This window comes from Podarcis pityusensis (genome assembly GCF_964106645.2).
Source record: "Podarcis pityusensis genome assembly, chromosome: 18".
NCBI lineage: Eukaryota > Metazoa > Chordata > Lepidosauria > Squamata > Lacertidae > Podarcis > Podarcis pityusensis.
This window is the reverse complement of record NC_138043.1, coordinates 973,442-1,000,825: the sequence shown is the minus strand read 5'-3', so window position 1 is coordinate 1,000,825 and position 27,384 is coordinate 973,442. Positions and strand designations below refer to the sequence as shown.

Below are 27,384 nucleotides of genomic sequence, written 5' to 3'. Positions count from 1 at the left end.
GTTTTTATAGCTGTTGGAAGCTGCCCAGGATGGCTGGGGCAACCCAATTCAAGATGGGTGGGGTATAAATAGTAAAATTATCATTATGGAACGGGACGTCCCTATTTTCATCGGAGAAGCGTTGGAGGGCATGCAAAGCATCCATCTGTCTCTGGAGACAATGACAGAACGCACCTTTTAGCGGTGAGTTCAAGCTGCTGAGCTGTTGAGGACCGCTAAGAATTGTTGCTGTTGTTGTTTTAAAAAAAGATTTATTTTTTTAAAAAATAGGATCCAAAACGTGCAGCTGAACCCAAGAGAAACCCTTCAGCTCTGGAACGAAATTTTCTCCGGCCGCAGAAAAAAACGAAAAACCCCATAAAAACAAGCTGGAAAGAGGGGAGCGGCTTGTGTCTTTTTTGGCACGTGGTTTCATCCAGTTTCAAAACCACTCAAGAGATTGGCTACGAAACCTGCGGCTCTCCACAGCTATCTGAGGTTTACTGATCGACTGTTATGCTAATAACAAGCCTTTAGAAAGATAAACCACCGAGAAAGAGAGAGAGAGAGAGAGAGAGAGAGAGGAGGATATGCACCTCGAAGGTCTGCCAGAGCCATAACTGGCAGCAGCCAACTGTAAAAAATTGCATGCAAGGCCACTGGGTTTCTGAACCCGGGCCTGGAAAGGGCACCAGCGCGCCCACCCTGCGAGGCGGCCTCCTGCAGGCAAGCCGCTGGCACAGGAGCAAGTCCAGGCAGGGCACAGCATCCCCTTTCAAACATGCAAACCACAGCGGCTGCCCCGTCGAGGGCTTTCTCACGCGCAGTGCCAGCTCCCCGCTTGTCGTGCCCTCATTGTCGTTCTCGCTCTTTCTGTGGTGCAGGGGGGCAAAGCTTGCATTTCCTCCCTGCAAAGGGACCTGGATCTGGGGCGCTTGCAAAGCACATCTCGTCACTGAAACCCCTGCGGGGTGATTCTCGGGCACCCCTATCTCTTCCCCAGCCTCTTGGTTTCCATGATTCACCAGGGAAAGACATCGTCATTTCATTATTTATACCCCAATCATCTGGCTGGGTTCCCCCAGCCACTCTGGGCAGCTTCCAGCGCATGCAAAAACATAATCAAACACTGAAAACGTCCCTAAACAGGGCTGCCTTCAGATGTCTTCTAAAAGTCAAATAGTTGTTCATTTCCTTGGCATCTTGTGGGAGGGTGTTCCACAAGGTGGGCGCCACCACCAAGAAGGCCCTCTGCCTGGTTCCCTGTAACCTCGCTTCTCGCACGGAGGGAATGGCCAGAAGGCCCTCGGAGCTGGACCTCAGATGGGGGTGGAGACACTCCTTCAGGTATACTGGGCCGATAGCATGCTAGAACCATAAGAAACCGCCACATATCAAGTCAGGCTGTCGACGCTGATGACCTGCAGTGGCTCAGAGAAGGGTCTCTTCTGTAAGAACAATGATCAATCAAGTAACCAAGTGAATTTCTATACCGCCCTATACAGGGCACTTTACAATGTAACTAGGGCACGTGTTTGTTTTTCCTCCTCCCTCCCCAAACCCTTTTCCTCTTGTGCCCTGTCTCTTAACTGGAACGGAAAGATTTGGGGAAGGAGGAGCCAAAATTTGCTGGGCTTTGGAGAGGCCCTCTCCCCACCTCCAAGTCTGGTGAACCTGAGAGAGAAGGATCAAATGTTGCTGGTCTTTCGGCAGATTAATTTTTGGGATTCTCCAACAAGGAGAGCGTCGCAAGCGTTCCTTGCACTCATTCCTCTCCCTTTCCCCCCTTTGCCTGTGGGAGGTTTCAGTGGAAAACTGAAAATGTAGAAACCCAGCGAACAATAACTTTAGCTGGTGCGCAATCAGGCCTTGGCTGTGCCAATTGGCTCCTGAAACTACTCACATTAAAAGACGCTTGTTCTTTCGGCTCTTTTCCACCAGGTTTTCTAGAACGGCTTCTCGGCTGCGCCAGGGAAACTTGCAAAATATACAAGAGATTCCACCCGCTGCACAAATCAACAGGAACGCCCCAAATCTGCTCCCAGCTCGGCGCTCTTTCGTTTTCCAAAATATGCAGGGCGGTGGGCCCACATACCAGCTGCCGCGGTTGAGGAGAGGGGAGTAAGAAAAACCGAGAGGGGCTTTGCTTCCGTTTTGGGGAGGGAAAACCTTTAGTCTCTCAGTGGCATTGCTGGGGCCATAAAGCCCAGACCCTCTGAGTGCCCCTGTTTTCCAGAGATTTGCAGAAGCTGTCCCGGTTTCTGATTTGATCCCAGAATGTCCCGCTTTTCCTTAGGGCACCCCTGTTTTCACAGGAGAAATGTTGGAGGGGATGGAATAGGACGTCCCTATTTTCAGGGGAGAAACATTGGAGGGGATGGAATAAGGTAAAGGTAGTAAAGGGACCCCTGACCATTAGGTCCAGTCGTGGCCAACTCTGGGGTTGCGGCACTCATTTCGCTTTATTGGCCGAGGGAGCCGGCGTACAGCTTCTGAGTCATGTGGCCAGCAGGACTAAGCCACTTCTGGCAAACCAGAGCAGCGCACGGAAACGCCGTTTACCTTCCCGCCGGAGCGGTACCTATTTATCTACTTGCACTTTGACGTGCTTTCGAACTGCTAAGTTGGCAGGAGCAGGGACCGAGCAACGGGAGCTCACCCCGTCATTGCGGGGATTCGAACTGCCGACCTTCTGATCGGCAAGTCCTAGGCTCTGTGGTTTAACCCACAGCGCCACCTGCGTCCCAGGGGATGGAATAGGACGTCCCTATTTTCACAGGGGAAACGTTGGAGGGTCTGCTGCTGCCCGCCCGAGTCAGAAGCGCTGACCTAAGCATGGCAGGGGCTGCTGGGAGCCAGTTCCCGGCCCTCTGCGTGCCTCTGCCTCGCGTTCGGATCACAACAAGAGCCCAGCCTGCCAGATTCCACTCGTAAAGTTCCCCTGCCAAGGAAAGCAAAAGCAGCCTTTGCTCCGCAATGTTAAAATAATCACTGCACACAGCAAAGCAAAATATTATGCCCATTAAAGTCTGGGACGCCCCTCCCTCTCCCGGCACAGCCAAAAAATGTCTCTTCCCCCTGCTCTGGCCCTCCTCCTGGTGTGTTTTGGTTGCAGAAGATGAGAGACCCTTTGGGAAGCCAGCCATTGACCCAGCTGGCATTGCCCCTGCCCATGTTCAGAAATAGAGCCGCCTGCCCCACAAGTCCCTCTGTAATTCTCTCTCCAAATAAAAGGACAAACTATTTCTGTCCAGGCCCTTGGAATGTGGCCCCCTCCATCCTCTCTTCCCCGGTTTTTGCGGTTTGTAGCTGGAGTCTGTCATTGTGGAAGCCCAGAAGAACCTCGGCCTTCTTGCAAAAACACCTGCAAGCACTTAGTTTTGGCCAGAGGAGGTTGGGCGCATGTTCAGCATGAAACGGCGGCATGTGGGGAACCGGCTCTGTTTGTGCAAGCTCCGGGCTGACGATGCCTTGATTTGACTTGGCCCCTTTCCCCATCCAAAGGCTTTGATGTCCGCTGGACCTCGAGGGTGGAAAGAGAGAAGGAATCGTTTCCGCCGCCATCTCGGACTCTGCCGTAGTTTGTCCACAACGCAGGCCGGCCTTCTCTGCAGAGAGCTCTTGGCTGAACAGCAAGAGCAATAAAATCCTAGAATCATAAAGTTGGAAGGGATCAAAAGGGTTGTCTAGTCCAAGCCATCCCGTTTTCTGATTTGATCCTGGAACATCCCACTTTTCCTTAGGACGGCCCTATTTTCAGGGGAGAAACGTTGGAGGGGATGGAATAGGATGGCCCTATTTTCAGGGGAGAGGGACGTGGGTGGCACTGTGGTCTAAACCACAGAGCCTAGGGCTTGCCGATCAGAAGGTCGGTGGTTCGAATCCCCGCAATGACGGGGTGAGCTCCCGTTGCTCAGTCCCTGCTCCTGCCAACCTAGCAGTTTGAAAGCACGTCAAAGTGTAAGTAGATAAATAGGTACCACTCCGGTGGGAAGGTAAACAGCGTTTCTGTGCGCTGCTCTGGTTCAAGATGAGCGCTGCAACCCCAGAGTCGGCCACGACTGGACCTAATAGTCAGGGGTCCCTTTACCTTATTTTCATGGGAGAAACGTTGGAGGGGATAGAATAGGACGTCCCTATTTTCACGGCAGAAACGTTGGAGGGTCTGGAGTTATGTGACCCCCAAGCCAAGGATATAAGTAACTATACAACCTTTAGAAGATTTCTGAAAGCAGCCCTGTCTAGTTTTATTATGTTTATTATGTATACGGAAGTTGTTTGTTACTTATTATTATTATTATTATTATTATTATTGAATAGGTACCCCTGCCCGTACGGGCCAGTCGTGTCCGACTCTAGGGTTGTGCGCCCATCTCACTTAAGAGGCCGGCGCTGTCCAGAGACACTTCCGGGTCATGTGGCCAGCATGACGAAGCTGCTCTGGCGAGCCAGCACCAGCGCAGCACACGGAAACGCCGTTTACCTTCCCGCTATAAAGCGGTACCGATTTATCTACTTGCACTTAAGGGTGCTTTCGAACTGCTAGGTGGGCAGGAGCTGGGACCGAAAGACGGGAGCTCACCCCACCACGGGGATTCGAACCGCTGACCACGCGATCGGCAAGCCCTAGGCTCTGTGGTTTTACCCACAGCGCCACCCACGTCCCGTTATTATTGAATAGGACATCCCTATTTTCATCAGAGAAATGTTGCAGAGTCCGAACTTACCCGACCCCTGAGCCAATGAACTATCCAACCTTAAAAATTCATCCGAAGGCAGCCCTGTATAGGGAAGTCATTTTATTTCTTAAACAGTTGCTGTTTTCTTACATTTTTATATATGTTGGAAGCCGGAAAACCCAAGTCAGATGGGGCAGGGCATCAATCACATTATTATTATTATTATTATTATTATTATTATTATTATTATGGAATGGGACGCCCCTATTTTCACTGGAGAAAGGCTGAAAGGTATGTGCCTGGCCCTCGCGAGCATGGAAAGGAACCCGAGGCCAGGAGGCGGGGGGAGCCAGCCAGCTGCCCCCTTTCCCCTCGCCTTCAATAGGGCCTTTTTCCCCAAGCAACAGCCTGTCGGTCGGGGATCCTGCAAGCCTTTGCTGTGGTCCAGCCTCTCGCCTGAGCTCTGCGGCCTGCCTTGCCTGGCTCCCTGGCCGCCCTCCAGAGCTTTCAAAGGATTTCTGTTTGGGGCTGGAGGAGGGTGCCAGGTTTCTTTCCACCGGCCCCCCCAGTTGTTGTGCTTTGAGCCGCGTGTTCGCAGGAAGAGGAGCCAAGCAGGGCTTCCTGAACGAACGCCTGGGAGAGGAAACGAAGGCATCATCAGCAAAGGGGAGGCAGGCGGTTAAAAATAACTTGGGTATATAAAGGCTGCTGAGGATCCCCTCTCTCTCGCAGCCGGTCCTTGCCGCTGCAGCAACAGCCTCCGGGCCGCTGCGCACTCCTGGCAAGGGGGCCTTTTGGCAGCCGAGGCCGGCCTGCCTCAGTTTCCCCTCCGGGGAAAGGGCAGCAAAATGCTCCCTCTGGCCCTGAAGACATACACACACCCCACAATCCATCACCCACTTTCGCCGCCTCCTGTCCATTGGGAGAGAGGCGTCCCGGGGACCAGTGCCAGATTTACGTATAAGCTAAACAAGCTATAGCGCAGGGCCCCGCTCTCTTGGGGGCTCCAAAAAAATGTAAAGGAAAAAAAACAGCAACTGGATGTACATTTCCAAAATATAAGATAAAAAACAAATAGAATAAAACCTTCATCCAGCAACAGTGTTTTGAGTTGTGTAGGCTCCTATGGTGTAAGTCATGGGCCCCGTCTGCTAGCCTGCACCCGAAAATATCACTGCCGTGCTCCTTTCTATATACAGGGTGCCTAAAGGTAAAGGTAAAGGGACCCCTGACCATTAGGTCCAGTCGTGGCAGACTCTGGGGTTGCGGCGCTCATCTCGCTTTACTGGCCGAGGGAGCCGGCGTACAGCTTCCGGGTCATGTGGCCAGCAGGACTAAGCCGCTTCTGGCGAACCAGAGCAGCGCACGGAAACGCCGTTTACCTTCCCGCCGGAGCAGTACCTATTTATCTACTTGCACTTTGATGTGCTTTCAAACTGCTGGGTTGGCAGGAGCAGGGACCGAGCAACGGGAGCTCACCCCGTCATGGGGATTCGAACTGCGGACCTTCTGATCAGCAAGCTCTAGGCTCTGTGGTTTAACCCACAGCGCCACCCGCATCCCTTATACAGGGTGCCTACATTCTGCTATTTATCATTATTAGTAGTTTGCATCATATATTTGCACCTGTTATTAATTCATGTTATATCAAGTTTATAGAGACTAGATTATGAGTCTTTGTAAATTATGCTTCCGAAGGAACTTTTGTCCTTGCCCAATGTCAATGTGTTGGCATTATTAAGTTTATGAATCAAAAAACATTGTAAGTTAGAGCTTAATCATTCTTTCACTATTTATACACTTCTTCTGAATTGTATTTCACTATTAATATATTTCTTAATTGTATTTCAGTTCAACAATGACTTTGATAAAAATACGTATTTTGTTATGTGCAAATGGCTTTTGATATCTGTTAGGTCCATCAATGACTATATAGCATATAAAGGTAAAGGTAAAGGGACCCCTGACCATTAGGTTCAGTCGTGACCGACTCTGGGGTTGTGGCGCTCATCTCGCTTTACTGGCCAAGGGAGCTGGTGTACAGCTTCCGGGTCATGTGGCCAGCAGGACTAAGCCGCTTCTGGCGAACCAGAGCAGCGCATGGAAACGCCGTTTACCTTCCCGCCGGAGCAGTACCTATTTATCTACTTGCACTTTGACGTGCTTTCGAACTGCTAGGTTGGTAGGAGCAGGGACCGAGCAACAGGAGCTCACCCCGTCGCGGGGATTCGAGCCGCCGACCTTCTGATTGGCAAGCCCTAGGCTCTGTGGTTTAACCCACAGCGCCACCCGCGTCCCTATATAGCATATATTCAACACAAAAACCACAAAGGGAATAGGACATCCCTATTTTCAGGGGAGAAACGTTGGAGGGGATGGAATAGGACGTCCCTATTTCCATCAGTGAAATGTTGGAGGGGATGGAGTTATCCGACCCCCCAAGCCATCCGAAGGCAATCCTCTATAGGGAAGTTTTAAAAAATGTTTAATGTTGTATTCTGTTTTTCTATATGTTGGAAGCTGCCCACAGTGTGCCGGGGCAATCAGATGGTATATAAATAGTAAAAATCATCGTTATGGAATGGGACGTCCCTATATTCATCGGAGGAATGTCGGAGGCCATGCAATGCGGTCATCGGCCTCCTTCCTCCTGCTGCCCCCAGCCAGCCTCTGAATCACACTTCCACGAATTCAAGTTGGGAACAGGACGGCCCAGGCAGGTGCTGCCAGCAAAAAGGGTTCCCTGACTCAGCCACCATGGACGCTTTTTCCACACGGAAGATCCCAGCATTGCAAGGGCGAATTGGGCAAGATCTCAGGGCACCTTCTCCCTCGCCCCGGAGAGCATTCTGCACATGCTCAGAGGGACCTCCATTTCAGACGCTGCCCTCAAAAAATCTGGCACCAATGCTGCCGCCACAGGACTGACTCCTTCCTTTGGGATTTAGTTCCTCCGATTAACAACACCGGCCTGCCATTTTTTATAACCGAGCTTTCTAGGCCATCCCATAATACTAGGCTCTCGGGCAGGCAGTGGATTTAGGATTTGAGCAGGAGAGAGCAAACCTTTGTCTTTCATTCATTCAGCCTTTATTGGGCATAATTTAGACAACGAAATCATAACAGAGATATAAATAATAATAATAAATTAAACGTTAAACGAGACTCAATAGCCACCGTTGAATGAAATTAAGCAGTTATAATTTGACTTTAGAAAAGCTCAGCTAAATGTCCTGAACAGGGGCCCTATCCCTGCCGGGCCGTGGGAGCCGACGCACCCCCAAATTTTCAATGAGGGGGGCTAGGCACGTCTTTCCTTTCCTTTGATGGGGTTCCTGCTTTACACCCACAGTCTGAATGTAGCCCTTCTTTGTTTTTGTGGGGTTTTGGGGTTTTTTGTGTGTAAAGTATCTCCTATAAATTGCTACATTGAATCTGGAACTTCGTGGTTTTGTTCTTTTTATATCAGTTATAGAAAAATTTAAAAGGTACAAAATTACAAGTGCACAAAGTAAGACACTCAAAAAGAAGAAGAGGAAACAATAAGCAGTACCCACGTAGAAAACACAACACAACAACAAAAAGATACTGTGTACGTTATTTTAAAAGTGCGGGGGGGAATTCAGGCTTTAAATAACTCTTGCAATGTTACAAAGACTTTGGAAACAAGGGAGGACTATAATTTGGATGGACTAAAATATGCAGTTGACAGAGGTATTTGAAGAAGCCATGGAGGGGAAGAGGAAAGTCCTAAGATTTGAAAGAACCTTGTTTTATATTCTAGCGGTGGGACAGATGTTAGTTGGCTTATGCAATGCATGCAAGTCTGTTGGGTGCAAGTCTGTTGGGTGACCCGGAAACTGCAACTAATCCAGAATGCGGCAGCCAGACTGGGGACTGGGAGTGGAGACCATATAACACCGGTCCAGAAAGACCTACATTGGCTCCCAGGACGTTTCCAGGCACAATTCAAAGGGTTGGTGCTGACCTTGAAAGCCCTAAAGGGCCTCGGTCCTGTAGACCTGAAGGAGCGTCTCCACCCCCATTGTTCAGTCCGGACACCGGGGTCCATCTTCCGAGGGCCTTCTGGTGGTTCCCTCCCTGTGAGAAGCGAGGTTACAGGGAACTGGGCAGAGGGTCTTCTCGGTGGTGGCACCCTCCGATCAGATGTCAAGGAAATAAACAACTATCCGACTTTTAGAAGACATCTGAAGGCAGCCCTGTTTAGGGAAGTTTTTAATGTTTGATGTTTTGTCGCGTTTTTAATATTTTATTGGGAGCCGTGCAGAGTGGCTGGGGAAACACAGCCAGATGGGAAGGGTATAAGTAATAAATTTAGTATTATTATTATTATTATTATTATTATTATTATTATTAGAGTCATGCTGGGGACACAGCGCATCCCCACCAAGGCCGGGAGTCCCTGGTGGTTCCCCTAGATTGCACATGGCGAGGATCACAATATTTACCCGTAGCCACGAAGAGGTGAGCATGCACATTCTCTCCTTCCCCAAGAAGGCCTGGTGCGTCACGCAAAGACACCCACAGGCGCTTGCCTTCTTGCGCCCAGGAGGGGCGTCAGCTAGGTTTCCTTGGTGAAGGGGAGTTTTCCACCCACAGCAGCGACTGACAAGAGGAGGCCTTGCACAAGTGCGACATCGCAAAGGCATGACTCACGTGGGGGTTGCCGGTTAAGGAGGGAGCCCTTCTCCTCTCTCTGAACTCTGGAAGACAAAAACCTCTGAACTGTGCATCACCGCTTTCAAGCGCTTTGCAGCGGGGAAGCTCAGCTGTCAGTGGCTGTCAGAGGATGGTCTTCTCCTCTTGAGTAACGCGCCGCCGATTCTTCATGTCACTGAGATGCAACATGCAAGGCAACACAATGACCAAATACAACGATATGATATCAATATACACTCTTGATATAATACAAAATATATGAAATCACCTAAACAGAAAACTTAGGGATCTCTGAAAGTCACAAAATATGCACTCTTAATGGATTCTCTTGAAAACATAAAATACAGCCATACCTCATGTTACATTTGCTCTGAAAGGGAAGCGGTAGGGCAGAGCAGGGCAAACTCCTTTGGGGCAGAGCGACCAGGGAAATAGGGTCCAGGTAAGGCCCTATTTGACGCGGGTGGCGCTGTGGGTAAAACCTCAGCGCCTAGGACTTGCCGATCGAAAGGTCGGTGGTTCGAATCCCCGCGGCGGGGTGCGCTCCCATCGTTCGGTCCCAGCGCCTGCCAACCTAGCAGTTCGAAAGCACCCCTGGGTGCAAGTAGATAAATAGGGACCGCTTACCAGCGGGAAGGTAAACGGCGTTCCGTGTGCTGCGCTGGCTCTCCAGATGCAGCTTGTCACGCTGGCCACGTGACCCGGAAGTGTCTGCGGACAGCGCTGGCTCCCGGCCTATAGAGTACCTTTACCTTTACCTTTACCTTTACCTTTACCTTTACCGCGCTATTTAAACAGGCCAGAGCAAAGTCGAAATATAAGAAAACGTGCTCTCTCTCTCTCTCTCGCTCTCTCTCTCTGTGTTTGTGTGTTTTAAGCTCATGTTACTGGGAAGCAGTGAGAGAGGATGTTTTTTTGAAACACATTAACAACAACAACTTATTACTTACACCCCGCTCACCTGTCCGGGCCTCCCCAGCCACTCTGGGCAGCTCCCAATAAGACATTAAAAACATGATAAAACATCAAACATTAAAAAATTCCCTAAACAGCCTTCAGATGTCTTCTAAAAGTCAGACGGTTGTTTATTTTCTTGACAGCTGATGGGAGGGTGTTCCACAGGGCGGGCGCCACCACCAAGAAGGCCCTCTGCCTGGTTCGCTGTAACCTCACTTCTCGCAGGGAGGGAACCGCCAGAAGGCCCTCGGGAGGAGGACCCCGGTGTCCGGGGCGGAGACGCTCCTTCAGGGATACTGGGCCATTTAGGGCTTTCAAGGTCAGAACCAACCCTTTGAATTGTGCTCGGAAACGTACTAAACGTATAAAGCATTAATAAAGAAACAGAGTGAAAGAGAGAGTGTTGGTGCTGACCTTTAAAGCCCTAAATGGCCTGGGTCCTGTATCCCTGAAGGAGCATCTCCACCCCCATCATTCTGCCCAGACACAGAGGTCCAGCTCCGAGGGCCTTCTGGCGGTTCCCTCCCTGAGAGAAGCGAGGTTACAGAGAACCAGGCAGAGGGCCTTCTTGGTGGTGGTGCCCGCCCTGTGAAACGACCTCCTGTCAGATGTCAAGGAGATAAACAACTACAGTGGTACCTCGGTTTACGATCTTAATCCGTTCCTGAAGTCTGTTCTTAAACCGAAACCGTTCTTAAACCGTGGTGCGCTTTCCCTAGACTGAGGCAAAGTTTGCAAACTGGAACACTACTTCTGGTTTTGTGGAGTAGGTAAACCGAATAGTTCGTTAACAGGGCTGTTCGTAACCCGAGATACTGCTGTATATGGCTTTTAGAAGACAGCCCTGTATGCTCTTTGACCTTGTATCGTGTTTTTAATATTCCATTGGGAGCTGTCCAGTGTGGCTGGGGCAACAGAGACAGATGGGTGGCAGATAATTAAATTGTTGTTGTTGTTGTTGTTGATCATACAAGCTTCTTGCTAGATTGTTGCTCTCAGTTCCAGCCTGTGAATGAAGTCTAATACCTCTGGACAACACAGCAGGGCTGTTGTTAACCACTCAAGAGTGTGAACTGTATTGCAGGGCTGTTGTTAAAAGCCGCCGCCTCCCAGCCACAGGCCCTTCTGAATCTGGGGATGTACCCAGGGTTTGTGTGGGGATGGGGGCCCCTCCCCCTCATTCAGCACGTCCTCTGGGGCCCATATTATTTCCCCCATGGAATCTGGGAAGACCTTTTCCATGGAAAATCCAATAGCAGTTCTTCCAGATGAGGACTGTAAACTCAATTAGCACTAGTGGGTCAGGGGGCTCCCACCCCCTGGAAAGGAGTAAATCGGGATGGTTTTGAATTGTTTTCATTTATGAAATCGTTTTCTATAAGGCGTGCCATTCTTGTTGAAGTGGTTTTATGTTGTTGCTTAATTGCTGAGCGATGTTTCATACGAAATGGAAGGAAAATAAATGCATAAATAAATAGGTTGTGTGTGAGAGAGATTTGCATGCCAATGGCTGTTGAAAAAATGACCTTGCATGGGGAGCATTCATCCCATAATAACCCCTCTCTGCTAAAAACAAAACAAAACACCACGCTGTTTTCTTGGCTCTGTACACCCGGGAAAGGCACCCTGAACATGCTCAGAGGCACCAGCAACGCGCGCAGTCAGCGGGGGAACCGGGTTAGCAGCGGGTCCGCTTTGTTGCTCCGCATCCACCGATCTAGAACAAACGGGCCACCCGCTTCAAGAGCACCCACGGGGGGGGGGGCTGCCCGCCACCCAGACTATTGGCGACGGGGGAGCCGCCCAAAGAGGTGCCGGGGCTCAGGCGCGCACGACGACCCGCGAATGCCTTTACGCGCAGAGCGCGTAAGGAGCCAGCTGGCTAAGCGAGGGGTTCCCCGAGCATGTGCAGAGCGCCTGGGGGGGCTGTGAGGCTCTGCAGCCGAGCAGGGAAGGTCCGAAGCCGGAGGAGGAGGAGGAGAGGCTCGGCCCCTCTCTCTCTGCGCGCCACCGCTGCTGCTTCTCCTGCGCTGTCCGCCTTCCTTTTATAGCGGGGCTAAATTTAGGCCGGCCCGGGGCCGGGCCAAGCGGCAGTTCCAGCCCCCTCCAGGCAGCAGCGCCGGGTCCCTCCGCCGCCTGCCTTCCCGGGACGCGCTTCCTGCGCCCCCGCCATTGGCCTGCGCGCTCGACGGCGCGGCTTAAAAGGAAGGCGCCGGCCGCGCCGGGCAGACACATCCAAAAGCCTCCGAGATCATGGCGCTCCTGCCCGCGCCTAGCCTGCCCTCCTTCGCCTCCTTCTGCAGGGACAGCAGACCGGCCCACCAAGTAAGTACCTCGCTCGCTCGCCCTCCAGGCTCTCTGCACATGCTCAGAGGCACCGCGCTGGGCACTGAAAAGAGGGACTTTGGGGGTGCTGCGGGGACTTCTCCAGGGGTCAGGAAGGGAGTGGGCGCGCCGGCTGCTTTTCTCCGACGGGGCGGGCGGGCGGGATCCGGGCTCCGCGCGCCCTTCGCTCACGGGCCCGTTTCTCCCCTTTTTGCAGCGCTGGAGCTGCGGGCTGCCAGCGGAGAAGCTGCCCTGCGGAGGAGACCTCTGCTGCCCGCCCGGGCCGGGCCTGGACGGGCTATGCGCGCCGTCGAAGGACGACGAGGACCTCAACCACGTCCTGGACTTGATTCTCTCCATGGGCAGCGGCGCAGACGGAGGGTCTTTCGGCCCTGACAGCGGCGCGCCCCGCGGGGATTACGGCGCCGGACGGGAGCCCTTCTACGAGCTCAGCCCTTCGCCCGACGGCTGCAGTGGCGGCGGCGGCTACGAGCCGATAGAGCGGGGCAGCCCTCCGCCCTACGGCGCCACCGCTGCCCTCCTGCCCGAACTGGAAGCTGCCCCCTATGTTTCTTTCCCGGGGGCCAACGGTGGTTTCATCCAGGGCCGCTTCTTCGTCACGTCGGCGTTCGCGGAGGGCCCCAAGCCGGAGATGTCGTGGCCCCAATCCTGCGCGCAGATCAAGCAAGAGGGCGCAACCCCTACGCCCTGCATGCTGGCTGCGTCTCCGCCGCTCCCGGGGGCAGAGACCCCTCCGCTCAGCCCCGACGACCTCTTGGCAGCCGCCGCCGAGTGCCAAGCCCCCCTCGGGCGCCACGCGCAGCCCCCCTACCCGGCGCCCTTCGCTCACCCTCTCCACTACCGCCAGCACCCATCGCAGCAGCAACAGAGCGCGCCGCCCGCCTTCGCCTTCTTCGACGACAGCTTGCCTTGCCCGGCCTCTGCCCCGAGGGGGCTCCTCACGCCTCCCTCGTCGCCGCTGGAGCTGCTGGAAGCCAAGCCCAAGCGCGGACGCCGCTCCTGGCCGCGCAAACGGACTGCTACCCACACCTGCACCTACGCCGGCTGCGGAAAGACTTACACCAAAAGCTCCCACCTGAAGGCTCACCTGCGCACTCACACAGGTAAGCGCAGGCTTTGCGCGCGCCAGGTGGCGCTAAGGACCCCACCAGAGAGGTCTGGACCAGAGAGTCCAACCCCCTCGCCTCCACCTGAGGGTCTGGACAGGCCACCTAGCAACTCCCCCCCCCAAAAAAAATCTTTATTGGTTTTCTTTTTTACAAATCAGTGAAACAAATTAAAACAAATTTAACACGCGATTCCCACCCCCTCTGCTGCAGCAACCTGTATGCGCTGGATCAGGGTGCCAATTTGAATTTTTAAAATGGGGGGTTCCCCGGGTAAGCCCCGTCCCACATAATCGATCACATGGCACTACACACAATTGGAATGGCAATGTCCATTAATATATATATATTATATTTTTGGGGGGGGGCCTCTAATATTTTATTGTGGGGGGAGGAGACCTTTCGGCCCCTACGCGCTGGATACTTTTCAATTGCGTTCCGTTATTTGCTGCTTTTGCTTCTAACCTCTTGCATTCCGGTGCGAACTCCACGGAATCACAAAAAAAAACGCAAAGTTGAGCAAGCAATAAATAATACAATTGAAAAGCCAGTGCAAATATTGAGGGGCGCAGGGTGGAGTTTGTGGACCACCGCAGTTCGGGAGCCCCTGGTGGAGGCGAAGCTGAGGTGCATGGAGGGAAAAGCAGATTTTTTTTCTTTCTTTCTGCGTCCGTTAAGTCTTCCAAAACAGCAGAGAAAGAGGCTTCCTGTAGCCTGGCCCCAGTTCTCTGAAAATCTGGCAGGCGGGCGTTGGCTGTTGCTAAACCACCGTCGATGCCACCACTAAAACTCTCCAACCCGAGAGCTGTGGGCTCTCCAGATTGGCTGGCCGACCCACCTCGCCTTGTGGCATTGGGGTGTTTGTGTGTGTGTGTGTGGGGGGGGGACATCGGTGCCCTTGCCGGTGCTGGTCCTCTAGGTCTGTGACCATTGGTCATGCTGGCTGGGAGTGCAGCAACATCCCGGCGTGAAATTGCGCACAGTGGCTCATGAGAGCTTGGCAACGCTTAAGGTGGGGCTGAGCGCTGGGGGGCTCTGGGCTTGGGGGCGCAGCTGAGAGGCGCTGCCAATTGACAGAGGCAGGCTGTGTCTTAGGGGGAACAAGGTGCCAGATGGGCGGCGTATAAACATTATTATTATTGCTATTATTATTCGCGCGCAAAGGGCGTCTCCAAGCCCAGCTGTGTTAGAGCCGCGTTTTCCCAACTTGGATCTCTTTTTTCCCCCGGACTACAACTCCCATCATCTGTAGTTAGCGGTCAGGGATGGTGGGAATTGTAGTCCGGAAAAAAAAACACCCAAGTTTGGGGAACGCTGGGTTCAAATCCTCCCCACCCCCCACTCAGCTTCGAAGCTCACTGGGTGACCTTGGGCTACTGCCTCTCTACATAACCTGCCTCACAGGGTTGTCGTGGGGATCAAATGCTAGAATCGTAGTTGCGAGGGACCCTCAAAGGCCATCCAGCCCAACCCGCTGCGCTGCAGGAAGAGGGGGAACCATGCACGTCGCCTCTTTGAGCTCTTTGGTTGCATTTCTATCCCGGGTATTCCTCCAATCGACACTTACCCCGCTTCCTTCCCTCCACAGGCGAGAAGCCCTACCATTGCAACTGGGACGGCTGCGGCTGGAAGTTTGCGCGTTCAGACGAGCTGACGCGCCACTACCGCAAACACACCGGGCACCGGCCTTTCCAGTGCCACCTCTGCGACCGCGCCTTCTCTCGCTCCGACCACCTGGCGCTGCACATGAAGAGGCACATGTAGAGAGAGAGGGGGGGACTCTCCAGGACTTAGTCGGGATCCTGTAGCTGGTACTACGTCCGCCTGCGCCTGGGATGAGCGGGGAGGGAAAGGCTTGCGCTGGCCCCTGTAGGAGCGAGCAGGAGACGGGGGGGCTGCGGCCAGCGCCTCTCTCCAGGAGGCTGCGCGGAAACCTGACGGGCTGCTCTCTGCCCCCAACCCCGGGAGGGAGAATATGGGACTTAATTTATAGGGCTCTTCAGACGAAAGGGCTGTCCGGGTGTAAATAGTCGATCTGCGACCGCCCAGAAGATCAGCTGGAACGGAAGGCTTGGCTTGAGGATCGCGCGGAAGGATCGCGCGGAGGCAGGAGACGCCTCGCGCAAAACGCTCCCAGCTGCCTTAACCTACACTAGAGCTCCTTAACAAGGCTTGAGGTCTTGTGAAGAAACGACCTTTTTTTAAAAGAAAAGAAAAGAATATATACATAAATAATGTACATAGTTTTATACACAAGTGTTGGGAGGATACAAGCGAAAGACGAAATGGGCACGTTTCTTGCCCGTGTCCGCTTTTTGGGGGGGAAAAAATGAAAACTTTTATAAAATATATATATTAAAGATTTTTTTTTCTAAAATAAGCCTGATTCTTTCGTCTAGGAATCCTTTGGCCTGGAGGGGATGAGGAGAGGCAGGTGCAAGCCCCGGGTGCAAAAAGATGGTTGTTGCTGTTGTTACTCCTTGGACCTATAGGTGCCCATAACCTACCTCCCCTCCCAGCTCCCCCAAAATCCGACGCCTGCCCCCCCCCCCGCCCCCAGAGCGCAAGAAATAGACCCGGGCACGGACCGCAGTAGGGCGAATGCTTTGCACCAGAAACGGCTCTCCAGTTCAAAAGCAACCCAAGGCTATAATCTGAGTCTCATTTTTAGTTTACTCGACAGCTATTTCGGGAGCGCCCTGAAATCTCTTCCAGATGCTGCGGCAGCTGTGCCCGCGGCCGGGCTCTGTGGGCAAGCTGGTTTTGCGCGCGCGTGGGTATTTTAATGTGAAGCGTAAACACGGCATGTCAGTAATTGCAGAGTCCTTTTTGGAAGGAGGGGGGGGGGAATGCAGGACTGCTCCTGCTGCTCCCCAAAAGCTGGGGGTGGGCGGATGGAGACACTGGAACAGAGAAAGGTAGTTTCTTTTCTAACTAGATCCTTAAACGCGCCCGCCACCCGCTTGCGGTGCGTACAAACTGCGTGAGAGGCGCGCATCTTCTTCCACGCTCCAGAGGGTCGTTTTCTGCCCCTCTTCATCGCATCTCTGCAAATTAACCCCCGCCATTTCCCTTCCAGGGGTCTGTATCTGAACACTTTGTGATTGCTGGGCTGGCAATTTCCACAGCGCCATTAAAAACAAAAGACAAAAAAGGGGTGACGCGGCGGGGCTGCAGAGATTTTTTGCAAAAACAACAACCACCGCCACCAAACCCTTTTTGCAAGAAACCAACGTCTCCTCCCGCAAAGCAAGCCGCGCAGAAGCAGAGCGAGGTCGCAGTTGGTTGCTGTTTCTCAGGGGTGGGGGAGGAGGAGAGGGGAAATGGGTGTGTGCAAAAGGCGCAGGATTGTGCCCTCGGAGGTGCTCACAAAGCCGCTTACCCAATATAGCTTATTGAGAGAGTCAGCAAAACTGCGGCACTTTGGAGAGAATTCAGATCCCTTCGCTGTGCGTGCGCGCACACGCACACAGGTTGTCTCCGAATTATTTCGACTACTAACAGCAAGCGCAGGCTTGGGTTTAGGAAAGGAGCTATAGTTTAAAACCTCCCAGGTTGTGGGAGGTGGAATAAAATTGATCCTGCTGCAAACTGGAACGGGCACCTCTTGCAAGTGCGCAGAGCATCGCAGGCTGCGCGTTGCCCGAAGAGGATCGCAGCCACTGACAGCCTTGAATTTATCCGATTCCCTTTTTCAGTTTGGGCCAGTAAATGCCACAGGGCATCCCATCATTGCGCCTGCCTTTGGATAGCCGGCGGCGTTTCTAAGTATTCTCAAGAGGAATAAAAACTTCTAAACTCGCGCCTTTACGCACGCTGTTCTTCCAAATCTCTCTCTCCCCCCCCCCCCGCAACCCCACTCTGGGAGTCGCTCCGGACTCTCGACATTTCTAGACCTCTTCCAGCTCCGCAAAAGGGTCCCTTCTGGAAGCGCATTGCGCACAGCCAGCACCGCCCCACAAATTCTCCCCTGGTGAGCCCAGGAAGGCGAGCCGTTCACGGGTTAACCGGGCAGCGCGGAGAAAGGAAAAAACAGGCTCTCGCTATTTGCATGGAGCGGCGGGGGGGGGGTGTCGGTTGTTGTTCACCAAAAAAAGGTTTGCCCGAATTAGCTCTCCCCGCAATGAGAGACCGCTTTGCAGAAAATGACTGGGGAGCTATTTAAAGGCCGTTGCCGAAATAAGCAACGAAGAAAGCGAAACGCTGTCATTTCTGGAAAGGGGGCAGGAGGGCAGCCCTGCAAAGTTGGCCAGCAGGAGGAGGAGGAGGAAGAAGAGGAGAGCCTTGGAGGAAGCAGCCCCGCGGCTCCAGATTCTGCAGAAAGCCGAGGTTGCACAACCTCGCTGCAGCTCCGACCGCGGGCGCAGGAAGCGCGGCGACGACGATGGGCTCCGATTGTTGTTGCAATGGCTTCAGCCCTTTCCGGCTCCCGTTCCGACCGCAGCGCACAGGTTGACCGGCAAGCGGAGAGCCCAAACCCCAAAGGGGCAAGCTGGGGGGTGGAAGGGGGCGGCTCAGGGACCAGGAAACTTGGGGACACACAAACGCACACAATCATTTGCCCTCCCCGCCTTCTTCAAATGCCACTGGCTTCAAGGCGCGCCCTCGACCTCCTGCGAGGTGCATCGAACTCCCTCCGAAAGTGGTCTCCGTTCCTTGGAGGTTTTTGGCTTTTAAGCAGAGGTCACCTCTCAGGGACAGAATTGCAGAGTTGGAAGGGACCCCACAGCATCATCTAGTCCAACCCCCTGCAGCTGCCCCCATGCAGGGATCGAACCTGCAACGTTGGCTGGTTCCTCAGCACCATGCTCCAACCAACTGCTTTAGCTGAGATTCCTGCATTCTTCTTCTTGAGATTCCTGCATTCTTCTTCTTCTTTTCTTCTTCTATCCCTCATAGCCGAGTAAGATTGTCTTCCATAAACACGTGAGTCTGTGTTTGTGGAGGCCAATTCTGGATCCACACGTCCTTCCACAGTGGGGACAGAGGTTTCTGGGCAGGAGTTGATCACGGTGAGGGTTTGCCAAGCGTGCCTTCCTCTTAGCCCGTTTCTCCCTTGCGTCCTGAGTTCGAGTGTCTCCAAAGCCCATGACACCTTTGGTCAAGGCTGTTCTCCAACTGGAGCACTCGCAGGCCAGTGTTTCCCAGTTGTCGGTGTTTATACTACATTTTTAAAGCTTTTCCTTGAGAGAGTCTTTGAACTTCTTTTGTCGACCACCAGCATTACACTTTCCATTTTTAAGTTCGGAATAGAGGAGTTGCTTTGGAAGGCGACCGTCAGGCATCCGCACAACATTCCTGCATTGCAGGGGGTTGGAATGGATGACCCCTGGGGGTCCCTTATCAACTATGACATTTGGCGATTCTATAAGCGCCAACATAACTCAGCTGTTTACAACCCCAGGGGTTTCCCTGATGGCTTCCTCCCTGCCCTCACAGCAGCCCAAACCTCACCACGAAGGTGTCTGGAAAATGAGGTGGGCCGCTGGCGTACAAAGCCCAAGGGGGCTGGAGTTAAGTGGGGTGGGGGGTGGCAGCCAGCCCCCCCAGTGCTTCCTGCGAAGTTCCCACCAGCCTCTTTCCTCCAGTGTAGCTGGAGATGGGGAACAGGGAGCTCCTCTGAAGCCAGCCCCACTTGTGGGCAACTGGAAAGAGCCAGGAAAACCGGTGGGGCAGAGGTCAAGGGGTCCAGGTCACTCCCAGAGGAGGAACAGGTGGGGGGTGCCACTTCCATGTCCTCCTTCCCGTAACAGAGGAGGAGGAGAGACAGGAGAGGGGAGACTGCTTGTGGCCACAAAGGACCCCGGAACCGCCGGGAGGAAGACCCCAAACATAGGGGGGCAGAAATATGAGCAGGTCCAACCCACTCAGCTCCCGAACCCCCCACCACCCAAAAAAAGAAGGGAAAGAGAGAGAGAGAGAGAGAGAGAGAGAGAGAGAGAGAGAGCCATCCCAGAGTCTCGGATGCTCCAAAATAAGTAACTTTTTCATTTATTATATTAAACAATAACATTTCTCTTATATTAAACAATAAAACACAGAGCATGGGTTAAAATTCAAACATTCCCCCCTCCCTCCCGGCAAACCTTCTCTCTTCCCCGCTGCCCCCCACCCCACTCCCCACCCCCTTTGCTATAGGGTAATTCCAAGAGCATAGATACAGTCATGTACATGTCTGGATATATAATACATCATCAGCCAATCTCCTGGTGGGGGGAAATGGGGGGGGCAGCGTGGCCGAGGTCCAAAGGATGTGTCGGGTGGGGGGGGGGCTTCTTGGTTCCCCTTGCAGCAGCAGCAAAAGACACACACACATCTCCCCCCCCCCAAAAAAAACCCTCCCTCTCTCCCTCCCCACTGTTCCAAATCCCTCTGCCCCCTTGGAGAGATGCCTAAACTCAATTTGATGCACAAATTTTCTGGTGCCTGAGGTCCGGGAGGGGGCACAGCTGCTCACCCCCCCCAAAAAAGAAAACATTTCTAAAGAGAGAAGCAACGAAGGGAGGAGAGGAAATGAAAGAGAATGATTTCTCCTCCACCAAAAAATGTAGACAGTCATTGTCCCCCAACTTTGTTTAAAAAGGAAACTCTGCAAACAAGAGACCACTTGAGCCAATGGGTCTACTCTAAGGAGGACTTGGAAGCAGATGAGAAGAGTTCCTAGCGGAGGGGGGCAGGCAGAGGAGAAGAGAGACAGCAGCCGGTTTGCGTCCCACAAGAAACGAAGTGGGGGGGACAGGGACGGCGCGGATATTAAGAGCCACAAGATGAGTGCTTTTTTTTGGGGGGGGTGTGAGAGTGTGGAAAACACTAATAGGGAAACACAAGAGGAGAAACTGGGAAAGGGGGGGTCTCTTTAATACCAAGACCCTGCGACAACCGGATCGGGAGCTGAGGGGGGCGGTTTGGAGGCCCCCCCATGACCGAAGAACGCTCCTAGGTGGGGGACCCGAATCGAAGGAAGTGCCCACCCACCCTCGCAAAGTGCCACCCAGCGAACTGCAGTTCCCAGGATTCCCCATGGGCTGTAAAGAGGGGTGCAGGATAGCTCTAAATGCCTCCCACTCTAAATGCACATTCTGGCACATTTTCCCCTTGCTCTTTTGCGCCACGCGCCCCCCCTCCCAAGACTGAGGGTGGCCTGTCTGGGTTTGGCCGCCCCTCCCCACAAGGGCAGCCTTGCCCATCCCTCTCCCCGTGGGGCTAGGAGTAGTTTTGGGGTGCTGCTAGGGAGCCCCACGCTCCCCCCCCCGGGTCAACCGAAAACCGTGGCTGATTCTGCCAACAGGAAAGGAAACTGAAGAAAACTCTCTCTCTTGTTCGCACACAAACACACAGAGAAATGGGTGCAGGATTAAGAGGGGGTGTTGTGGTTTTTTTGGGGGGGGGGGTGTGCCTGCACACGTCTTTCTTGCAACCCCAAAACGCCACACTCAAGAACTGAATTGCATTTACCCGTGCCCCCTATATTTGAGAAGCAAGAATTTGCAGCGAGAGCGCGAGAGAGAAACAGACTGTTTTTATCTCTTTCTTTCTTGTTTGGCAGAAGTTTGAGATTCTAACCACAAGAATCGCTCTTTCATTTCCAGATCTTAGGGACTAAAAATATATATATATATACACACACACAAACACACACACACACACAAGAGCGACACACGAGGCCGGCGGGATCACGCTTTTGCAGCGGGCAGCGCTCAGAGACAAGGTCCTTCGTCACGTTCACCCCCAGATATATACATATATAAAATCTCCTATATATATCTACATTTCTCTATATCACAAGGGGGTGGGTCGCGTCCCGGAGGGGTGGGGGCTGCTGAGGAGATGGCAGATGGGGACAATATACACGGGGGGGGGGGCCGGTGAAAATTAAAAATACAAAAAAATTGTAATAGATCTGGAGGCTGCGGCGGCACATTTTCCCAGCTTCTCAGCCCGCAAGGTGGAGGCGGATGGGGACCCCAAAGGAAGGCGCGGATCTGGTCATCCCTGGGGTGTGTGTGGGGGGGAGGGACAGGGGGTTCTCCTTTGGGTTCTCCTCCTCCTCCAAAGAAGAACCGGCTGAGGACCCAACTCTCTCTGGAAGCCTCGGCACCCGAATTTGTCCCGTCTGTTTGGCTGGCCGAACCCCTCCCCACGGAAAGGGGGCTGGTGTCTCTGGGTGCTTCTATGGGCCAATGGGACCCTCCCGCCCGTGGGGCAGACCCCGTGGGGGGGGGGGTCTCCCCGCAGCGGTGGCCAAAAGGGTGGCCCCGATTCTCCACCGGAGCTGGGAGGGAAGGACGGAGCCGGTCTCGGATCCCGCAGCCATAGGGGGAACGGGCGCCTTGGAGAGGGGGTGGGAGGGCGAGAGAAGCCCCCACCCCACCCGCGATGAGTGGGGAAGGGCGGTGGGGAGCCCTCAGCCCCCCCAGGGCAAAGGCACCGGGGTCAAGAGGCCCCTGGAGAAGATGGAAGGAGGGCCGGCCTTCTGGAAGGAGGAGGGCAAGGGGGCAGAATTTAGGGGGTCCCATCTCTGCACAGAGGCTGGGAAGCTGGAGGTATTCCTGGCCTGGGGGAGAGGGAACCCCTTGGGGGGGGATGCCCCTATTGCAGGAGGAGGAGCTGTTTCGGGGGGGGGTGCACAAGACCCCCCAACACGCCACTCAGACCCCGACCCACGTGCCCAAAAGGAACCCACCCTGCAGCTACACATTTGCCCCCCTGCTCTCACCCGCGTTGTCCCCCCAGCTCTGGAACAGAGACCCCCCCCCTCTTGCCCCACGGCTCAGAAGACGCCGCTTGGCTTTTCTTGAGACTTTCCAGGATGTTTTTCAGGCAAAAATACAGAGAAAGAGAGAGAGATATAAACACACCGACCTGCCCTTCGAGGCTGCAACGTATTTTAAGTTCCCCCGGTTTCGGTATGAATCGGCGCTGGTTAACCGAACGTTCGAGGCTGCTGGGGGGGGGCGGGGGCCGTTAGCAGTGGGGTTTTTCCTGGGCGATCAAAGAGAGCGTTAGGAATCGGGGCGCCTGGGGGGTTTTGTGGGGGGAGAGAAAAAGGGGTGCAAAGAAATCCACATTGACAGTGCTGCAAAGAAAGGGAAATAAAGGCAGAGAGAGCCGTCTTCCTGGCGCCCCGCCGTGGGGGGAAGGCCTGGGTGGGACCCCTTTCTTCCCCCCCTCCACCCTATGCCCCCCCCCCAAGGCTGGCACAGCTGAGCAAGATTCAAGCCCCACCACGGGAGGTTTCGAAGAGCGAGAGGTCCAGGGCAAGGAAGCAGGTCTTTTCCGGCGGGGGAGGGCAAAAAATAAAAGGAATGGGGGGGGGGGAACGGCCGGCTGAGTTCACCAGGGGGTGGGGGAGCAGCTTCTTGGGGGGCAGCCCCCCACCTGTCCGTCTGTGCAAGGAGACGGCATCCCCGTGCGAGTCCTGCGTCCTTTTCCCGCAGAGAGGGGCTTCCCCGTGCCGGATGCGGCGCCATGGAGAGGCGGTTCGCTTCGTCGTGTCGAAAGAACGGAGACCGGGGTCGGCGGATCGGAGATGGTGGTCTAGGGAGTGGCGGAAGGGGGGGAGAGGGAGGCCCCCCCCCGGAGCCCCCTAGGAGGCGGGCATGTCCGCTTTGCTGAGGGCGATGGCCAGCTCAAGGTCCTCCTGCTCCTGCCGCCTCAGCCGCGCCAGGCGCTCCTCCTCCGCCTTCTCGCTCTCTCGCTTCGCCCAGGCGAGTTGCTGCTCCTCATTGCCAAGCTGGGGAGAGAAGGAGAGGGTTGGGATGGATGACCACTGGAGGGCCCCCTATCCAAATCTCTCCCTAGGGGCCACCGTACTTCCTGCCTCCCGGATCATGGGAGGGTCTTTAGCCGCGGGGTTGGGATGGATGACCGCTGGAGGGCCCTTTTCCAAATCTCTCCCTAGGGGCCACCCTACTTCCTGCCTCCCGGATCATGGTAAGGAATGGAGGGGGGGCGCTCCCGCTTTCCCTTCCTTCCTCCCCACCCTCCGAAAAAAGCAGCACCCGGTTCTATCGGGGAAGGCCTCCCTCCCGGCTTTTGGGGTTCCCCACGGAGGCTGCATCTGGGGGACCCCTGTGAAGACTGGACTGGCCCCCCTTCAGTTTGACTGGGCGCTCTTTGCCCTGTTTAAATCCTGCCTTGCAGGGGGTTGGTCTAGATGACCCACTGGTGTCCCAGTCCGACTCTCAGAGCTCAGTGCTCTGACCAGAACATTGAGGGCAGATCACACCGCAGGGAGACCCCATGTTTTCCTTCAACCCTCCTCCCCAAAAAGCCACGAAGGGCATGGGAGTCAGACTATTGACTCCTAATTGCACCACATATGGTCTCTCTGTCTCTCTCACACACATACACAGAGCTAAGAGCCAGGGGAACTGCCCGCCACTGGCTGCAAACCCTTTCCCCGTTCCTGGAGGGAAGGCGGCCAGCAGTTCCCCCGATAAAAGAGGGTAGGACCCACACAAAAATCAAGGACATAAGGGGACGGTTTGCCCTGTTTCAAACGGGGACAGTCCGGAGAAAAAATATCGTTGAGCTTTCTCTGCAAAATCTCCTAAGAAAGTTTTTGACTTAAAAAATAAAATAAAATAGAAAATTTGACAAAAAAAGCAACTTGCCATTGTCAACGGACATTTTAACCCATTTTGCAAAATTCTGCCCAGACGCTATTTTTGCCAGGGAAATCGTAGTCTTAATAATAATAATAATAATAATAATAATAATAATAATTTATTAATACCCTGTCCATCTGGCTGGGTTTCCCCAGCCACTCTGGGCGGCTCCCAACAGAATAATAATCATAATCATAAGGCAATAAAACATTTAAAACTTCCCTAAAGGACACCAAGCCTTATAGCAGCACAACAAGGCTATTCCGCTTATGAAACCTTGCGATTCTTTTAATTGTTTTAACCTCCTGCTCAGCGACTCTTGTCTCTCTGATCTTATTCTGGCTTGGTTTTTTAAAAATAAAGCAAAATAAATTATTGCATCTTGCTTTCACCATTGCATCTTAGCTATTTTAAAAATGCCGGCCCGCGACCGTAATAAACTGAAAACTGCAGCGGCGATTTCACCGGCCTCCTCCTCCTTTTGCAAAGTCTGGTTTTTCGCGGGGGAAATGGATGGGATGGCTCAGCAAAAAACCCCCAAAACTCAACCAAGGAAGGTGAGAAAGTTTGAAGGTGCCTCGGAAATTAAAAAAGAAGAAGAAAAAAGAATTAAAAATAAAACCAGCGCAGGTTTTCCTGTTTATCAGCTGAAGCCTCTCTCTCTTTCTCTGTGTCAAACGCTCAACGCCAAACCTGCTGTTAGAATAAAGATCCACAATGTGGCTTTGAGTTCCTTTTGCTAACACAAACATACAGACTCCTCCAACACTAATAAGCTGAACGAAATAATTAAGACGTTAGCCAGGCGTCTCTCGCTGCAAGGAAGGAGATTCACACATTTCAGTCCCTACTGAAACCAGCCCTTTATTGCAAAACCTTGAGGACTAGAGTCTTAGCTTACGGAGCAACACTATAAGGCGGTTTTCCTACGCCCCAAACATTTCCAGGAAAGGGATTCCCCCCCCCCAAAAAAATCCCCAAGTCAGGTCTGGAGAGAAAGGGAGAGCGCTCTCCACGACCAATGTTCCCAACAGCATCAGACTCAAAGCTTAATACAGTGGTCCCTTGGCTCTCAAACTTAATCCGTTCCAAAACCAAAGCGTTCCAAAACCAAGGCGCTCCTGCTTTCCCATAGAAAGTCATGCAAAACGGATTAATCTGTTCCAGACTTTTAAAAACAACCCCTAAAACAGCCATTTAACGTGAATTTTACTATCTAACGAGACCATTGGTCCATAAAATGAAAGCAGCAATCAATGTGCTGTGCTATAAAATAAACAAGACATTATTGTAGATGACAAAATTTAAAATTACCTGCACTGATGAGAGTTCATTGTTTGGATGGGGGTCTTTTATCCATTTCCGCAGTCACACAATCAATCAATCAATCAATCAATCAGTAGCTGAACTGGGTTCCACACAGTCACAAAAACAAATGAACCGAAAAAGCCTCAAAAACAAAATCGCAAAATAAAGAGCGAAAACCAAAGCGCCAAACTTAATCCATTCCAGAAGTCCGTTTGACTTCCGAAATGTTCGGAAACCGAGGCGCGGCTTCTGATTGGCGCAGGTGCCCCGGAAACAACAGCCGACAGCCACGCCGGATGTCCGGCTTCCGAAAAACATTCAAAAACCGGAACATTGCCTTCCGGGATTTCAGCGTTTGGGAACCAAGGTGTTTGAGAACCAAGGTACCACTGCAATAATTAATAATAATAATAATAATAATGTGATGTGCCACCCATCTGACTAGGTTGCCCCAGCCATTCTGGGTGGTTTCCAGCGAATCAAAACCCCGGGGACGTACAGAGGGACTAATGCAGAACTATGGAGGAAGCGGGTTGGTCTAGATGAGTTTTGGGGGTCCCGTCTAACTAAAGTTCTATGGTTCTATGGGAGAAGAGAGGGATTTGGGGGGAACTAAGAGATAGAAATTGCCAGAGGGGGGAGAGGGAAGGGGAAGGAGGAGGGGGGGAGGAGGAAGAGGATGAGGAGGGGGAAATGACCCCAAAAAGCCCCCCGCCCAGGTTTTTTTTTCCTTTTTCCATCCAGATCGAAGGAGCGTCAACTTACAGAGGTGAAGTCAGCAAATCCCGTGGAGGAAGGGTCCTTGGGAGCTTTGCCTGCCGAGGGGGGAGAAATTCCGTCTCTCCCCCTAAAAAGGTCCCCAAACCCCTTTCTACTGTGAAAGGGGTCGCTGATGTCAGCCCCGAACGGCCGAAACAGGTCGGGGGGCTTGTCAAAATCGGAAGAGCCGACATGGATGACAGGAGGAGATTTACCTGGAAAAGGTCGAGAGAGAGAGAGAGAGGGAACGAGAGAAAGAAAGAGAGAAAAGAAAAAAAATGGGGGGGGGAACCGAGGAAGAAAAGGAGAGGGAGGGGTTGGGAAGAAGGGAGAAACGAGAGGAAGAAAGGGAGAGGTTACTTACCATAAGGGGCAGGGGGGGCAGTGGTTGGAGGGGGGGGTGTCTAGGGAAGCCCACCTAACCCTAAATTGGCAGCTCAGGACTCCCCCCTCCCAGCTTTTGCCTAGAATTCTGCTTCGCACAGCCAAATCCGCAACAATGCCCCCCTCTTTTCCCGTTCAAAAAATCCTGAAATTGAGGCACCCTGCCTGCTCAAATGCGTCCCGTCGTCCCCCCCGTCTCCCCAAATTGGGCTGGGGAGTTTGGCGCCAAGTCCCCCCAGACCCCCCAAGCACATGCCTCGGACACACCCGCCCTGCAAAAAGAAAATGGTTTTTTAAAGGGGGTGGGTCAGCTCTCCAGCCAGCGATAGGCGTATTTCGGCGTTTGACAGCTTTGGGGTTTTTTCTGGGGAGGGGGAGATGGGATTCTCGCTGCCTCTCGCTCCCCCGAAAAGCCCAGAGGACCCGCGTGAGGGTTTCGGCAGCGGTTGAGGACTAGCGGCTTGCGGGCTCGGGCACGAGGGTGGCACCCTAGAATCGAAGAGTTCGAAGGGCCCTCTAAAGGTCATCCAGCCCAACCCCCTTGGAGGGAGGGGTCCTGGCCGCAGCCGTCCCTGG

General features: G+C 53.3%; 2 protein-coding genes across 6 annotated transcripts in view; one reads left to right on the top strand and one right to left on the bottom strand.

Moving 5' to 3' along the window:
- Nucleotides 1–12,474: 12,474 nt before the first annotated feature.
- On the top strand, nt 12,475–16,127 carry KLF2 (KLF transcription factor 2). The gene is made up of 3 exons (XM_080988657.1): nt 12,475–12,620; nt 12,838–13,744; nt 15,336–16,127. Exons 1-3 carry the CDS (start codon nt 12,549–12,551, stop codon nt 15,509–15,511), a joined length of 1,155 nt encoding a protein of 384 aa, XP_080844783.1. The 5' UTR covers nt 12,475–12,548; the 3' UTR covers nt 15,512–16,127.
- A 5,004-nt stretch (nt 16,128–21,131) lies between these two features.
- Nucleotides 21,132–27,384, bottom strand: part of EPS15L1 (epidermal growth factor receptor pathway substrate 15 like 1) — a 38,792-nt gene continuing 32,539 nt past the window's right edge. For 3 of the 5 annotated variants that reach the window (XM_080988807.1, XM_080988809.1, XM_080988808.1), the window contains 2 exons: nt 26,431–26,639; nt 21,132–23,480 (listed from right to left, as the gene is read on the bottom strand). In XM_080988807.1, the coding sequence (XP_080844933.1) occupies nt 23,334–23,480; nt 26,431–26,639 (356 nt within the window). In that variant the 3' untranslated portion in view covers nt 21,132–23,333. The remainder of the gene's footprint in view (nt 23,481–26,430; nt 26,640–27,384) is intronic. The other 2 variants (XM_080988810.1, XM_080988811.1) reach the window with 2 other exon arrangements.

What these genes read in the sequence shown, in the direction of transcription:
- KLF2 (XM_080988657.1), top strand. Translation starts at nt 12,549, where the DNA reads ATGGCGCTCCTGCCCGCGCCTAGCCTGCCCTCCTTCGCCTCCTTCTGC. An exon ending in ACAGCAGACCGGCCCACCAA is followed by an intron (nt 12,621 to 12,837) that starts GTAAGTACCTCG and finishes CCCTTTTTGCAG; the next exon opens with CGCTGGAGCTGCGGGCTGCC. An exon ending in TCACCTGCGCACTCACACAG is followed by an intron (nt 13,745 to 15,335) that starts GTAAGCGCAGGC and finishes TTCCCTCCACAG; the next exon opens with GCGAGAAGCCCTACCATTGC.